At 44.6% G+C, this 16,203-nt stretch overlaps 1 protein-coding gene across 1 annotated transcript in view; it reads right to left on the reverse strand.

The window, feature by feature from the left end:
* Positions 1–15,690, reverse strand: part of mmp28 (matrix metallopeptidase 28) — a 62,143-nt gene extending 46,453 nt beyond the window's left edge. Inside the window, exon 1 of the mRNA XM_033045975.1 lies at positions 15,411–15,690. Coding sequence (XP_032901866.1) covers positions 15,411–15,578 — 168 coding nt within the window. The 5' untranslated portion in view covers positions 15,579–15,690. The remainder of the gene's footprint in view (positions 1–15,410) is intronic.
* Positions 15,691–16,203: the final 513 nt, after the last annotated feature.

A 16,203-nucleotide genomic window follows, 5' to 3' on the forward strand; every position in this document is an offset into this window, starting at 1 on the left:
CTGCCTCATAGCTCAGGTGATGCAGGTTCAATCTTAGATGATGTCTACGTGAGTTTCATGTTGGTGCTCTAGGTTCCTCTCTCGTACCAAATATGTGCGAGTGTAATCTAGGGAGAATTAATGGGAAGATGCGGGGAATAGGTTACAAGGGAATGAATGATGTAGATTCAATGGGACACTTTCTATATCATATCAAAATATTGGAATATGTGAGGGGTTCGAGAGTGCTGTCAACTTCCATCTATTATTCCTGGAAAAGCACAAACTGGTGGCCTTTGTGAGACTATGTTAGAACTATGTTAGAAATCTTAATATCCCTTGACAACCTCTTGTGCTTCAATTTCTTGATGTATAAAAGTGTGGGGGGGGGGGAATGATTTCTTCTTATTCTTGCGTATGGCATGCACAGCCTAGAGTTGTAGGACAACTTGTTCTATTTGATCATATTTGATTGTGCACGCCGGGTTGATTGCATTCATCGAAACAGGGCGGAACCACGTGAAGGTTGCAATCTTCCCACCCCAGGGAACCATTTAATTGTGTTGCACTGTTCTGCCACCAGTACCCAAGTAGAAAATTAGGCCTGGTGGACTAAGAGCATCAATGATAGGGAACAGTTGGTCAAAAGCCCCTTATATCCCACCAATTCACAGCTTTCAGTAAAAACACTGGATGGTAAACATGAAGCTGAAACACTTCAGCAATTTGCTGGCGTTGCTCTTCTTATTGATGGGCATATTGTAGGACATCACATTGTTTCTCACAACGAAACCTGACATTTGCAACGTTGTTAGTGTTAATTATGGCCAAATTTGCAGAGCATGGTTTCTGTCTTTCTTATTTCTGAGCATCTGAGAGAAACAGAGTACAATACAGCAATAGGTAATAGGTGGGGGGAAAAGGTTGCACTGTCAGAGAAGTCCCTTGCAGATTGGGCCAAGATCCTGTCTGCCTTTTTGTGCAGATTGCAAGATATAGATTGCAGTATATCAGAGCAGGATAGGGAAAACATATTCCTCAACCAACATCACTAAACATCATCCGATTATTCAGTACATCTGGCAACATTCAAGTCATGCCAGACCTGCTGATTGTTTCCAGCACCTGTAGTCTCTTGATTGTCATTATCTAGTCAATAGCTTATTCTAATTTGTGGAGCCTTGGTATGCATTAAATTATGCTCACATTAGTGATTTCAAAAATACTTTGCTGGTTGTGCAATACATTTGGAGTGCTCATATATATCATATTATTTGCATATGAACCTTATGAACTATAACTGCTCTATTTTTGTTATGACTTCACTGACAACGTTTCTAATCCATCATGTGTCTCGTTTCTGTTTAGAAATGGTCAACATCCTTAATCAATGCAAGCCCTCCCCTCCTCTTCTGCTATATCCATCAGGAATGTTATCTTATGGTTGCAAACACTTCTCAATTTCAGATGACAATATGTGCAGCTCAGCAGCCTACTGGTTACACCACAGACATTGGCGTACATACAGATTAATACCTGTAATTAGTTCATCACTTTTGCTATTTTCTTTCATCGGGATATTGTTGATTTCATTGTATTTAGCGCTTTATGAGCAGTCCCGAACTACTATCTACCTCATTGGTGACCATCGGATCTTTGATCAGACTTTAGTGGCTTTACCTTGCACTAAACTTTGTTCCCTTATCATGTATCTATACACTGTAAAATGGCTCGATTGTAATCATGTATTGTCTTTCCACTGATAGACACAAAAAGCTGGCTTAACTCGGCAGGTCAGACAGCATCTCTGGAGAAAAGCTGACTGGTTAGCACGCAACAAAGGTGTTTCACTATACCTTGGTACAGATGACAATGAACTAAACTGAACTGAATTACCTATGTTATTTTGATCAATTTCTCATGTTTTGTCGTTCCAGTGCCAAATTAATCTAAACAACAGTCCCTCCCACTCCTTTCCCCCCACCACTCATCAGTTCTGTTTGGCCTCACATCAGGAAAACTTGAGCCTTGTCAAAGTTGCTGCGCCATTTATCATAGCTCAGGAGGGCACTGTCCTAGTCCATGACCCTAGGTGTGGGTGCTATCATTCTTACCCCTCGTCCCGGTTCCACTCAGATCAGATGCTGAGCTTTGGCACTGGGTAACTTCTCCAGCAATGGACTTCCTTTCCTAATCACAGGATTTAAGAGCAATTTTGGACTCGGGATTAAAAACTCACAAACCCAAATTCATTCTGGCTTGCTGCCTACATTCAGAAACAAAATACCACCAAATATGGGTTGAATAAACAGTGACAGCCTATGTTGTACATTTTTCCCCCCCCACACCGAGAAGGCTGATTTTCCTCTTCTCCACCAATCCCCGTGCTGGCTGCGAGTTTATGTTGCAAATGGCAGGGATGGGTGGCTGTTTTGTGGACATCACAGCTACGCCTAATCTTATCCTCCCGGATCCATGAGAGTCCCCAGCATGAGACAACAAATCTTGGCCGATAAAACCCTTGATTGTTGGAGGTACATTAGATCCAGCTGTCATCTATGCACAGACATAGCAGTTTATGTTTGGCCTTCCTGCTATGCGGAGCCCACTGTTCTACCATTCACCCTTGGAATTTTAAGTAAGTACCTGAACACTTGAATGAATGAATGAATGAATGAATGAATGAATGAATGAATGAATGAATGAATAAAAATGTATTAGCCAAGAATGTATACATACAAGGAATTTGCCTTGGTGCTTTGCTCGCAAAAGAATAAAAACACGATATACAGCAGACAGTTAAAAATAAAACATTACAATTTAATTTTTTTAATTCAGAATAGCATGGAGTAAATAAAAAATAAATAAAAATTTGTCTGCAATCAACAATGTGGTGGCAGTGCAGAGGGACAGAAAAGGCAGTATTGTTTAATGTATGTAACTGGTGGGCATTAAGTGTCCAGAAGAGTCAGCACAGGCAGTGATATTCTAGTTCATGTATTCTCACAGCCGTGTTATTGGTGACAATATCAATTCACCAGCACAAGGCAGTAAAGGCAGTGGAAACAGAACAGGGAGCCTCGATTGTAATGTTAGGAGGTTTTACTCTGGTGAGGAGAATTATAATGGTCTCTGACCACAAAGACACACCTCTACCTCAAGCAGAAATGACGTGTTCACCTTCCACCTGCCAACTAGACAATGCTGCACCAAGTCTTTCAAACTCCCCAGTGCCCATCAGGAAACAGTGTCTAAAAGGTTGTTTAGCAATGTAACTTGCTAATGTGAAGCTAAAGAGAGGAGAAAGAGTGAGAGCAACAAAAGATATGGAGCTTTTGAGGCTAAAAAGAGAAACGCTGGGTAAGGAAAAACCGTGGTAGAATCAGTAATAGTGGCACCGGCTGGAGAGTGAGGCTAGGAAGGGAGAGAACAATTGACCGGTTTTGTGCTGATTAAGAAATGTTGGCTCTGTGTCTCAGCATATGGCAGCCAGGAATGTGTATTTGTGACAATAAATCACGTTAAATTATTTATTTATGCACAGTTGGCTGCGTATGTACAAATCTTTGAAAGCACGTCACTACGAAACTATAATAATGCATATTGTATTAGAGACCTATTATGTGGCTGAATGTTATTCCACCTATTTGTGGTCTATTGGCTGAATCGATGCTTTGTTTCGCTCAATAAATAAATATCTGCATCGTCTGCCAAAAATGTCTTAATACCACAAACATTTAAATTCAGATTTCTTGTAAAGAATTGCATTCACAATGATTCATTGTAATGGTTCTGGGAGGGTCTAAGCAGGTGGCACCCTATTCTTGAGGTTTGTGCATATACCTGTCTCTTTGAACACCTGATTACTTAATCCAAGAGCGGACAAGTGAGAGCACTACACTGGTACCTAAAGGTTAGACATAATAAAAAGGTTAACCATACATTAACCTTAAAGCGTAGGAAGGAACTGCAGATGCTGGTTTAAACCGAAGATAGACACAAAATGCTGGAGTAACTCAGCGGGACAGGCAACATCTCTGGAGAGAAGGAATGGGTGATGTTTCGGTTCAAGACCCTTCTTCAGACTCTAAAGGTTGGTTAGACCTGTGATAAACATGGGGATCTCTCTCCATGTTTGTACTGATGTATCACTCAGTATGAAAGACAAGGTGCAGAGTAATTTCTATGCTTTTCCGATCACTTGCTTAGTTGCTGTTGTTGAAATGGACATCTGTTGGTCTGCAAGTGTGGCCTTTATAAAGGCGATTAAGCAGTTGACAGACCCATTACCCACTCCCTAATAAGACTTGGTTGTTAAAACACCGCTGCATGGATGAATTACCACTTCCAATTTAAAAATATATATATGCAGTCATTTGGGTGATTTTTACTGCCTCTTGTTCCATTTTGCTGGCCAAATGTAGGCAGAGTATCTGCAGTAATCATGCATGTTGGCTTCAAGGAAAGGGCGCTCACTGTAGGACAGCCTGAAAGGGACCGACAGGGAATGTCTCTTTGAGACAGTCAGGGAGTGCCTCAAAGACCCCAGCTCTTATATTTATAGCACAGAACCAGGGTCAGTTGGCTCAACTGATCGATGCAGATGTTCTTGCACCTCCCATTTCTAATCATCTATCTTTACTCTTTACCTATTCAGTGGGCTTCTCCTGCTGGTATCTCATTGCTGATGCATCATTGTGGCAGGGAGAGAATGGCAGCGCCGTGCTCTGCCTGTGGATAGAATCCGCTGTGTGCTTCGGCAGCGCATCTGTTTCAGCACGGTGGCGCAGTGGTTAAGTTGCTGCCTCACAGCTCCAGAGATCCGGGTTCGATCCTGACTACGGATGCTGTCTGCACGGAGAATTACGTTCTTCCTGTGACCGCGTGGGTTTTCTCCGGGTGTTCCGGTTTCCTCCCACATTCCAAAGACGTAAAGGTTTGTAGGTTAATTGGCTTCGGTAAAAATTGTAAATTGTCCCTCGAGTGCAGGATAGAACTATTGTAAGGGGTGATCGCTAGATGGTGCGGACTCAGTGGGCCGAAGGGCCTGTTTCCATGTTTTCTCCAAACTATACTAAACTTGCATAAGATTCATACTCTCTTTCTCTCAACCTCTTCCTCCATCCCTTTCTTCCCCCCCTCCTCTTTCCATTTCTTCCACTCTCCCCATCTTGCTCCTGTCTCTTGCTCTCTCTCCTTCCCATCTGTCTCTCCCTTTTTCCGTCGCCTCCGCCTCCGTGCCTTTTTCTCTGGGAAGGAGTCCTCACCACACAGTGATGACCTCTTCTCCCATCTCCACCGGACCCCCTCTTCTTGGACTCCCCCGGATGGCCCTCTACCCTCTTTAGACCTTTATATTTCCAACTGCCGGTGGCACATCAACCGCCTCAACTTTTCCACTCCCCTTACTCACTGCCTTCTCTGTTGCTGCTCCGACATTATGGAACATTCTGCCGTTGCACATCAGACAGGCCCCCTCACTGTCCATCTTCAAAACCAGTCTTAAAACCCATTTCTATTCCTTGGCTTTTGACCCTGCATGAGACTTTGCTCCTGTTTTAGTGTTTTTAATGGGGTTTTTTAATTGTTTTTTCTCTCTCTTTTAATGTTTTTGTTGTCGTGTAATAATTTTTTGTCCATGATTAGTCATGTACAGCACTTTGTTGCAACAGTGGTTGTTTTTAAAGTATAAATAAAGTTATTATTATTATTATTATTAATCAAATCCGCTGACAACGGAGGTGCCGTGTTAGTCTGGCGCGCTGATCTCTACCGGCCTGAGGCCAGGTGACAACTCTCAGACACCTCCTCCTACTTATCTTTGGACCATGATCCCACAGACGAGCACCAGACCGTAATATCACCACCCCTCTCCCAGTTGCTCAGCACTTTAACATGCTCCCATTCTCAATCTGACCTTTTTGTCCTGGGCCTCCTCCACTGTCAGAGTGAGGCCCAGCGCAAATTGGAGGAACAGCACCTCATATTTCAATTGGGTAGCTTAGACCCCAGCGGTATGAACATTGACCTCTCTAACTTCAAGTAGCTCTTGCTCTCTCCATCCCCTCCCACTTCCCAGTTCTCCCACCAGGCTTACTGTCTCCAACTACATTCTATCTTTGTCCCGCCTACTTCCCTGACATCAGTCTGGTAGGGTCTCGACCCGAAACGTTCCTCATTCCTTCTTTCCAGAGATGCTGCCTGTCCCGCTGAATTACATATTCCTCTTGGAGAGGAGATATGGATAGGTTACAAATGAAGCTTATTCTTAATAGGTGGTTTCACGGAGATTGGACCAGCATTTACAAAGATCGTATAAGGAGATAATCTCGAAGATTAATGGGTTCTCAGTAAACAAAAGTTCAAAAAACATCATGTATGAAATCTTAACATTTGCTTAACCTTTCCAATAGTATTGAAAGTCTCTGAACTAGATTATGACCTCTTATTTTCAGACTTATGTTTCAGTTTTAGACAACAGCCGACTTATCACTTAAATCACTGCCTCATAGTTTTTTCCACTCATCCTTCATGGTTGGAATTTTTCTTTAAAACACAAGTTCCAATCCCAATTAGTGCAAAGACTTTGCCAAGTTTGTTCGGGTGAAAAACTAACCACAGCTGAGGTTCCAAAAGCTACTGAAGCATCATGTTAGGATAGACACAGAATGATGGGGTAACTCAGCGGGTCAGGCAGCACCAATAACCCGCTGATTTACTCTCACATTTTGTGTCTATTTTTGTTATAAAACAACTTCTGCAGTTCCTTCTTATTATGTCATGGTAGAATGCTGTTTAAAAATATATTTCTCCAAAGTCATACAAATGGTCCACATACAAACATTGGTGGGATGGCAGGGGAGAGAGTCAACAGCTTCAAATTCCTGGGCGTACGTATCTCCGATGATCTGTCCAGGATCCAGTATGTTGATGCAATCAGCAAACAAACGCTCACCAACTTCCTCACAATACATCCTCAGAAAACTCGATCGAAGGGTGGCACGATGGCGCAACGGTAGAGTTGCTGCCTTACAGCGCCAGAGACCCAGGTTCGATCCCGACTACGGGTGCTGTCTGTACAGAGTTTGTACGTTCTCCCCGTGACCACCTGGGTTTTCTCCGAGATCTTCGGTTTCCTCCCACACTCTAAAGACTTGGTGTAATTGTAAATTGACCCTAGTGTGCGTAGGACAGTGTTAATGTGCGGGGATCGCTGGTCGGCGCGTACTCGAAGGGACTGTTTCTGCGCTGTATCTTTAACACTAAAAAACTAAAATCTTCTACAGTTTGATATATGGTGGAGAGCACACTGACTTGATGCATCACAGGCTGTTTTAGTCATTTGAAAGTTTGCAAATGAAGGTGGCGCCAGAGAGTGGTGGACATTGCCCAATCCATTGTGGGTTATAACCTCCGCACCATCAAAGGGATCAACTGCAAACGCTTTCTCAAGAAGGCACCTAATATCATCAAAGACCTATATCCCTCTGGCCACCCTCTCATCGCACCACAACCATCAGGAAGAAGGTACAAGACTCTTTGAATCATTACCTCCAAGTTCAAGAACAGTTTATTCCATCAAGTTCTTGAACTATCCTGCACAACCCTACATCAGCACTGAACCACCGTGGACTTTGCATTACTTTGGTTACTCTACATAGTTTTAGTTTTTGTACTTTCATGGTCTGGTTGACATAGATTAACTGACAATTTATTGTGTATTTATTTGTTGTTGTGTTGTTCTGGTGCCCGTAAAGCTGCAGCATGCAGGATATTTACAGTTTCTCCAGTTCCTATCCAGTGCATATGACAAATAAGCATTATTGATACTTGAAGCTATTGCAACTCCTAATGTAACTCTTTAATTTCAGCATTGGGCAAATCAAAACACAGCTTCTTTCTGCGGTGATTCTGTACCCATGTTTTATACCACATGGGTACAGCTCAGGATAGGCCCTTCAGCCCACAATGTCTGCTGAACATGATGCCATGTTAAACTAATTTCTGCCTGCATGTGATCTGTAATGTATTCTCGTCCGAGGTAAGGCTCAGTTGTGACTAGCACAAAGGACAGGTCCACACCGGGTTTGTGTTCCAGAGCAAGAGCACGTTTATTCTGCAATCATTGCCTTTTATCTTGAAGGTCACTTGACCTCAGTCACGAGGCTCATGCACGAGTTTCTGATACATTGATTGCAAAGACATCACAGACATCACATGATCCATATCCCTCCATCCCCTGCATATCCATGTGCCTATTCAAAAGCCTTTTAGATACCACAATCGTATCTGCTTCCACCACCTCCCCTAGCTACGCATTCCAGGAATCTGCCACTCTTTGTATAAAAAACTTCCCCCTTATATCTCCTTTAACATTTTTCACTTTCACTGTAAAGGTACGCTCTCTAATCTTTGATATTTCTTCCCTGGTAAAAAAGTTCCGGCTGTCTATCGATGCCTCTCATAATTTTATATATTTCTATCAGGTCTCTCCTCAACCTCCAACTCTTCAGAGAACAACGATCCAAGTTTGTCCAATCTCTCTTTATAGTTAATACCCTCTAATTCAGGCAGCATTCTGGTAAACCTCTTCTGTACCCTCACCAAAGCCTGCACATCCTTCCTGTAATGGGGTAACTAGAACTGCACATAATACTCCAAATGTGGAAATTAATGTTTTATAAACCTGGAACATGTCTTCCTGAATTTATACTCAATACCCCAACTAAAGAAGGCAAGCATACCATACACCTTCTTTACCACCCTCTCTACTTGTGTTGCCCTCTCGGCTATGGACTTGGACCCCAAGATCCCTGTCAAGGGTCTTACCATTAATTGTATACTTTCCCCTTGCATTCAACCTACCAAAGTGCAACACCTCAAACTTGCTGAGATCAAATTCCAAATGCCGTGTCTCCACACATATCTGTAAGTGACCTATATCCCGCTGTATCCTTTGACAGTATTCCACAGCTGAATCAATGTGAATGTTTGGTAATCATTGTCCTTTGCAGTTCTGCAAAGATTTTGGAGCCTCAGAGAGCGTCACATTGCAGTAAACGTTGCTAAATCAAAGCACAGCCATTAACTCGCATTAACTGCAAATATTCAATTTCTGCCGGCATTACCAAAGTGGAATTTGTTCACCTGTTTGTTTGAAATGAAAATATAATTTCAAAAATTCACATCACCAGTTTGCATCTTGGAATCATTACGGGTCGAAAAATCAGTGTTTAAAGAGTTAAGTGTCATCTGCCTGCTGTGCAGCAAGTGACAGTGTAGTGACCTCAGCACTACCCCCTGGTGGTGAGGTTAGCAATGACTGGCAGCAGCGAGAGAGAGAGAGAGAGCCATTGGAAGTTCAACTGCTTTGAGAGTATCTCAAGGAGAGGAGAAACAAGGAACTTCAAATCCTGGTTTACACAAAAGGACATAAAATGCTGAAGTAACTCAGTGGGTCAGTTAGCATCGCTGGAAACATGGATAGGTAACATTTCAGGTCGAGACCCAAAACATCACCTATCCATGTCCTCCAGAGATGCTGCCTGACTCACTGAGTTACCCCAGCAGTTTGTACCCTTTTGCTTTGAGAGTAGCATTGATTCACACTGCCGCTCATGCACATAGAAAATAGGAGCAGGAGGCCATTCAGCCCTTTAGGATTGCCATATTATTCGATGGTACATCATCCAAATTCAGTACTCTGTTCTTTCTTCCATCATAATCCATGGTCCCTCTGCATGTTAGTCTCTAACAAAGCTGTGGCAGGTGGTAAATATCTTACAACCTGCTTATATCGCCTTGATATTTAATAGGAACTGCCCAAAAAGCATCTGTGGCTCCACGTCTTATTTAGTGCATGAGCATACACCCAGATTAACACACCAATGTGGTCTAAACCCACTATGAGGGAATTGGGTTTTGAAGTCTGAGGAAGGGTCCTGACCTGAAATGACACCTATCGTTTTTCTCCAGAGATGTTGCCTGACTCATTGAGTTACTCCAGCACTTTGTGTCTATCTTGGTATAAACCAGTATCTGCAGTTCCTTCCTATTACATGAGGGAATTTAAATTCAGTTTAGATAAACAGGTGTTACTAAAAAAAAAGTGACATGAATCTGGATTATTGTCAATACTCTTTTGCGTTGACATTTGCCATTTGGGCACCTTCAATTGATCCTGGATCACAGTCTGATGCGTCATTTATAATAGGCCATTGACAAGGTCTATCTAGCTGCCACTTAAACCCGACAAAGGATCACACTGCAACAGTTCAACGGTAACATCCCTGCTTCTTAAAGCACATTTTGGGATGGCCAACAGATCCTGGTATGTAGTGCAAAGGCTAAAAACGAGCAGTGTGCACAGAGTGAGATGCTGAGTTAGAGGGGCAGGTCTGTAGTCGCAAATATATTTGCAGCTCCACCTCAAGATGCAGCTGAGATTCCTAAGAGTGCAGGAAAAAGGCACTTAAAATGCACTCTGCCCAGGGCTGGCCCTCCTAGCCACCAAAACCACAAGCCTTGTTCAGCTTCCCTCGGTAGTGGGAGTACTTCCCTTCAGAAGCAATGGGCTGTGCACTGTCAGCTGATGGCTTTTCAGTACAAATTGACTGTTAATAGCAATCCGCCAGGAAACATTTCAGAACATGCCAAACAGAACCAGTTCTTTTCCCCAAAGCCCTCAATGGCCAAACACTATCCCTACTGTTCCTGAAGGCCAGTGAAAGCAGTGCCAGGGATATCAGCTATCTTATTTTGCTTTATCTGGTTTTCAACTCAATACTGAGAACTGGGTGATGTTCTTGGGGTGGAAGATTGAAACCTTCACGTGGTCCGCCCTGTTTCGACGAATGCAATCAACCTGGCGTGCACAATCAAATGAGAACAAGTTGTCCTACAACTTTAGGCTGTGCACGCCATACGCAAGAAGAAGAAGAGGTGATGTTCTGCAAACAGGTGCAGATACTGAGCAGCTTCATCTTCAGTGCCTGTGAAAAAATTTACTCTGGGCCAAGGGGTGGCCAACAACAAGATCCGTAGGAGAACATGATTAGGTCACGTTTTGGGTCCGAATTTTTCACCTATCCATGTTCTCCAAGGAGGCTGCCTGACCTATTGAGTTACTCCAGCACTTTGCAATTTTTTTTTGTAAAGCAGTTTTGTTTCCACAACAAGATCCATGAGCACTGACCTGCAGTCCTCGAAGGCCATGCTAGATGCTGACAATCTCCACTGTCTGGGACACCTTGAGATCATCCACCAGAGTGTGCTCCATGGCCAACCTGAACCCAGGCAGGGCCAGGGCAGGCCACAGCTCAGGGGCAGCCAAGGTGTCAGGCAAGCTCTTGGGCCTGACACCTTGCCTTCCACAGACACTGGGCCTGGGGAAGCTGAGTTACAACTCGTGCGGTGACGTGACCACAGGGTGAGCCAGGAACCAGCCCTCACATCTCCGCAGGCAAGGGGTCCTGCAGCCACTTTGGGAAGCTTTGTGTTCACTAATTGGGTTCCACTCCCACGGTAATGCAACCAACTGATAATCTGTGATGGACAAATACAAAGGTTGGCACATAGCTCAGCTAGTGGAGCTGCTTCCTCATAACTCAAGTGATCCGGATTCAAACCTGACCTCCCGTGTTCACCATGTGGAGTGTGCGTGTTCTCCTTAAAACCCCCATGTGTCTCTTCCCAAGAGGGAGGAAAAAAAGGAAATTATGGAGACACAAATCCAACTGGCGTGGAACTGTAGAGGAGGAAATGAAAACAATGGACCTGACCTGGGATAGTGTCCAGGCGCTAGCCCAGAACACACAGGAGTGGAGGACCTTTGTTGCTGCCTTACATGCCAGGAGGCATAATAGGCAGTAAGTAAGTAAAGTCTCTTCCCACATCCGAAAGATACGTGGTTTGTTGGGCTAATTGGCCCAGTAAATAGCCCCTAGTCCATAGGTGAGTGGCAGAATCTGGGGGAGTTAATGAGAATGTGGAGAGAATAAAATGGGAATAGTGGATTAGTTTTCCCTGTCACATGAAAGATGCCATTAAGGTGGAAAATCTTCCCACGTGTTGCTGACATCGTCGTCGTTACACATAAACCCGCCCCAAGTATCGAGCGACGGGTGAATGGGCCAATTCCTGCTGCTCAGTTCCTCCTGCTGCTAAAATCAGTTCCTGCTTCCCCTGCATGGCTGAGGGACAGTAATCTGACCAAAGGTTTGTGGCAATACTGGGGCAGGTGTGTCATTTGAAAGGCGAGCAGCCCTTCAGCTTGGTTCGCGGCATCTCAAAAAGGTTTCAAATTTAATAAGAACGTGTACCAACTAAGATACAGTGAAACTCGATTTCCAAGGTGGGTTGCGAGATTTGTTGACATGAGCCCTGTTGTCACGGTGAATAGATGTGGCTCCTCGATCCACAGCACCCCCTCTGTCTCCAGTGTAGACCATTCCCCAAGAAAAAAAACGAGGCATGAATGGAAACGCCGCGGTGTGAGGGTTGGGACATGGCCCATGAGTATAAACTTATTGCCGGGCCAAACCCATAAACCACAATTACTCAGCTGGTAGCAAGAAGTGGGCGAGAGCTGAGGGTGTGCAAGGTGTGGATGATTTAGTCAGCTGTGATTGCAGGTAGCCACACCTATAGGCAACACAACCCGTCTAGCCATTTTATGGAAACCACGGGCATTCCTGGCGCGTTCCCCCCTTCAGAAGATTGCTGCGATGTTGGGGATAGTATCACATGGATTTATTGCAGGAAATTTTTTTTGAACGAACGACTACTTTCCCTATATGGTTTTCTCACTGCCTCTTGCATGCGTTCCCTCAGCCACAGTGCGGTCTCTCTTGGGTGCCTTAACCCCAGCGAGGTCCCGTTCAAAATTAAAACACATAACTGGAAATACTCAAAATTCAAGTCGCGTGTATGGGAGGGAAACCGAGCTCACGCTTCAGTTCGAAGACCCTTACCCTAGGGATAATGAATCTCAGACAGATCGGGAAGAGAGACCTGGAGCAACAAGAAATCTGCTGGAGGATCTCAACAAGTCAAGCAGCATCTGTCAGGGTTTTAGAGGGGGGAGGGTAGGTACAATTGTCGATGTGTCGGTCGAAATCCAACATAGAGCACTGGTGGGGAAGAATTGTCGTGCTAAATGAGCGTGCAATAAGCCATTTTTTTTGCCCGTCAGAACACGAACAATGAAAAAACATTTTCATTGTTCACCATTTGGTTTAGTAGAGTATAAATTATACAGTAAATGAAAATCAAGAAACTGCAGATGCTGGAAATGTGAAATAAAAACAGAACACGTTGGAAAACAGTCACAGGTCAGTCGGGGAGAAACGGGGTGAACGTTTCAGGTCCCCCTCGGCCACTTTTCTTTTAGCTGCCCACTCACTTGGCCCGGTTACCCATTATTTCCCGACCGAGTTTCCCCCTGGGCCTTCTATACCAAATATAAAATTCACCTTTCGTAAAAATACCGCTACATATACCAAGCGCGCTGACTCCGCCAAACAGGGATGCACAGATAGTTAGTTACAAGCGTCTTCACGTTGATTATGATTAGATAACTATACCTGATTTCATGACTGAGTCTTTTGGACTATCAGACATTCCTTAAATCTCAGGGAGAAGTGACTTGTCCCACGGAAGGTTATTATAATACAGACCAGTGTGTGGATTCGGACAGCTCTGCACTGGAATCTTTCGGCTCGCTGCCTGAATCACTGTTATGGAGGGGAGAGTAGGGATGGGAATCTGGGTGGGAATATGAACGATCATTTCAGATTTAAAGAGCAGCCTCGCCCGTGGGTTATACCCGGGCACCTGGGTGACTCACAGCGACTCGCTGTCACTTGGAGCCGAGCGCTGTGAGAATGGACCGGGTGCCCACGTCGTGGGCTGAAGAAACATAGAAAATAGGTGCAGGAGTAGGCCATTCGGCCCTTCCATTCAATATGATCATGGCTGATCATCCAACTCAGTATCCTCTACCTGCCTTCTCGCCATACCCCCTGATCCCTTTAGCCACAAGGGCCACATCTAACTCCCTCTTAAATATAGCCAATGAACTGGCCTCAACTACCTTCTGTGGCAGAGAATTCCAGAGATTCACTGCGTAAAAAATGTTTTTCTCATCTCGGTCGTAAAAGGCTTCCCCGTTTTCCTTAATCTGTGGCCCCTTGTTCTGGACTTCCCCAACATCGGGAACAATCTTCCTGCATCTAGCCTGTCCAACCCCTTAAGAATTTTGTAAGTTTCTATAAGATCCCCCCTCAATCTTCTAAATTCTAGCGAGTACAAGCCGAGTTTATCCAGTCTTTCTTCATATGAAGGTAGGGATGGGCTCCTCCAACGTCCAGACTAGGCGTGGCGACACACACCCTCACCGTACACTTCCTCTGTGCAGACGGACGAACGACTCTGGCCTAAATGTCACTACAGGATAGACGCCGTGAATGACATACATCTGCGGACGAAAGTGAGCTTGCTTCTTCAAAGAGCGGCCAGGAGTGTGATGGGCTGAATGGCCGCCCTCTTCGTGCGTTGTTTCTGCCGTTTCATTCTGCCCTTTACCCAGCACGATGTGCAGATGCTCCACACCCCGCCTTCCGTGCGCAAAGTAAATGTGAAAACCTCACTGAACTGATCATTCCTACAGACCCACGTACAAAAATGGTGAGATATTTGAAATGTGCTGGGTTAGAGCGTCATGAAAGATAAATAATTCACCGCTCCAGGATTCAATGGAGCTGGTATTACCAAGTAAGGAATTATTGGCCAATGGCATTGATACCGTCCCTGGATAAAACGGATCCTCAATGAATCGCTGTCTCCCACATTAAGGAAGCGCGAGTGCGTATGTCGCCAAATAACTTAGATAATCTAAATAGTCCAAATAACCTAAATCGCGTAGCAACGCCAGCCTGAACTGGCACAAGCCGAGCGTACAATCAGTTCTGCAGCCTAGTGGAGTGTTGCTGACCTGAACAGTGGGCATGTAGCGTTTACACTGGGACAAAACACTAAAAAGGTCTGCCGATAGAAGGTACAAAATGCTGGAGTAACTCAGCGGGTCAGGCAGCATCTATGGAGAACATCGAGTCGGGATCCTTTTTGGTTCCTTCATGTCACCTATCCATTTTCTCCAGATTCCGCCTAACCCGCTGAGTTGATGCAACATTTTGTGTCTATCTTTGGTATAAACCAGCATCTGCCGTTCCTTGTTATTGCATAAAGTTCTACAGAGGATTGTTTCCGCACTGACGAATCAAGAGAACCGCTCGCATTGTTTTTCAAAGAGCCATATTTACAATGAGTGTTTTCACTTTATCTTTAACAGCAATTACGCTTTTTTTCCCCAGATGATGGCTTGAAACAGATTTAAAGAAACAATTAGAATAAATCTTGGCGAGAGTACGTACCACGGTTTCTTTAAGTTGGTCGTTGCTCTTTAGTGCTGTGTGGGGTTTGTGGACCGTGGGCACACAGCGTGCAGAGGTAAGCAAGAGGTAAACCACACCGATCGTCTCCAGAATTAGGAAACTTCGGAGCGAAGGTTTCAGACTCATCCTGCGCTCCAAACAAAGCATCGATTCAAAGCAGTCAGTTTATTTCCAGGTGATTCAGCTCAGGAGATATCTGTGCAGACATTTCCATGGGCATCGAAAGCACCTTCTCGTCATCCGCTCTCTTTAATATCACCTGGCCCCTGGGTGAGCCCTGGGAATGTCAAGACTGCGCGTCTGGCTGCGGGGAGACTGTAATAAGGAAAATAAAGTATGAACTAACTGCAGTTATTAGCGCCGCCCATTAGCCCGGCGGCTAACGGAGATCGTGAGAATCCGCCCAGTTTGCATTTAAAAGGGCAATGGTTCCGTGTTTCGCGATAACAGGATGCAACTCGTCTGGATCGCTGCTGTAACTCACGAGGTTGATGCATCTTAAACTTGTCCCCACCCATCGGTCTCAAGCGGTGTCCCGATCCAAAACAATGTCTGTCCATTCACTCCACAGATGCTACCTGACCCGCTGAGTTCCTCCAGCATTTTGTTTTTTTACTCCTGGATGTGTGATTGCAGTATTACTGCTGGCCAAATCCTTTCATCTCCGTTTGTGATTTTAGCTCCAAATCATTGGACGGGTACACACACAGGCACGAAACTATGAAATGGGCGTGAGCACTTGGGGGATGTTACCACTATTACCACTGTCTCC

This window comes from Amblyraja radiata, chromosome 28 (assembly GCF_010909765.2).
Source record: "Amblyraja radiata isolate CabotCenter1 chromosome 28, sAmbRad1.1.pri, whole genome shotgun sequence".
NCBI classification, from domain to species: Eukaryota; Metazoa; Chordata; class Chondrichthyes; order Rajiformes; family Rajidae; genus Amblyraja; species Amblyraja radiata.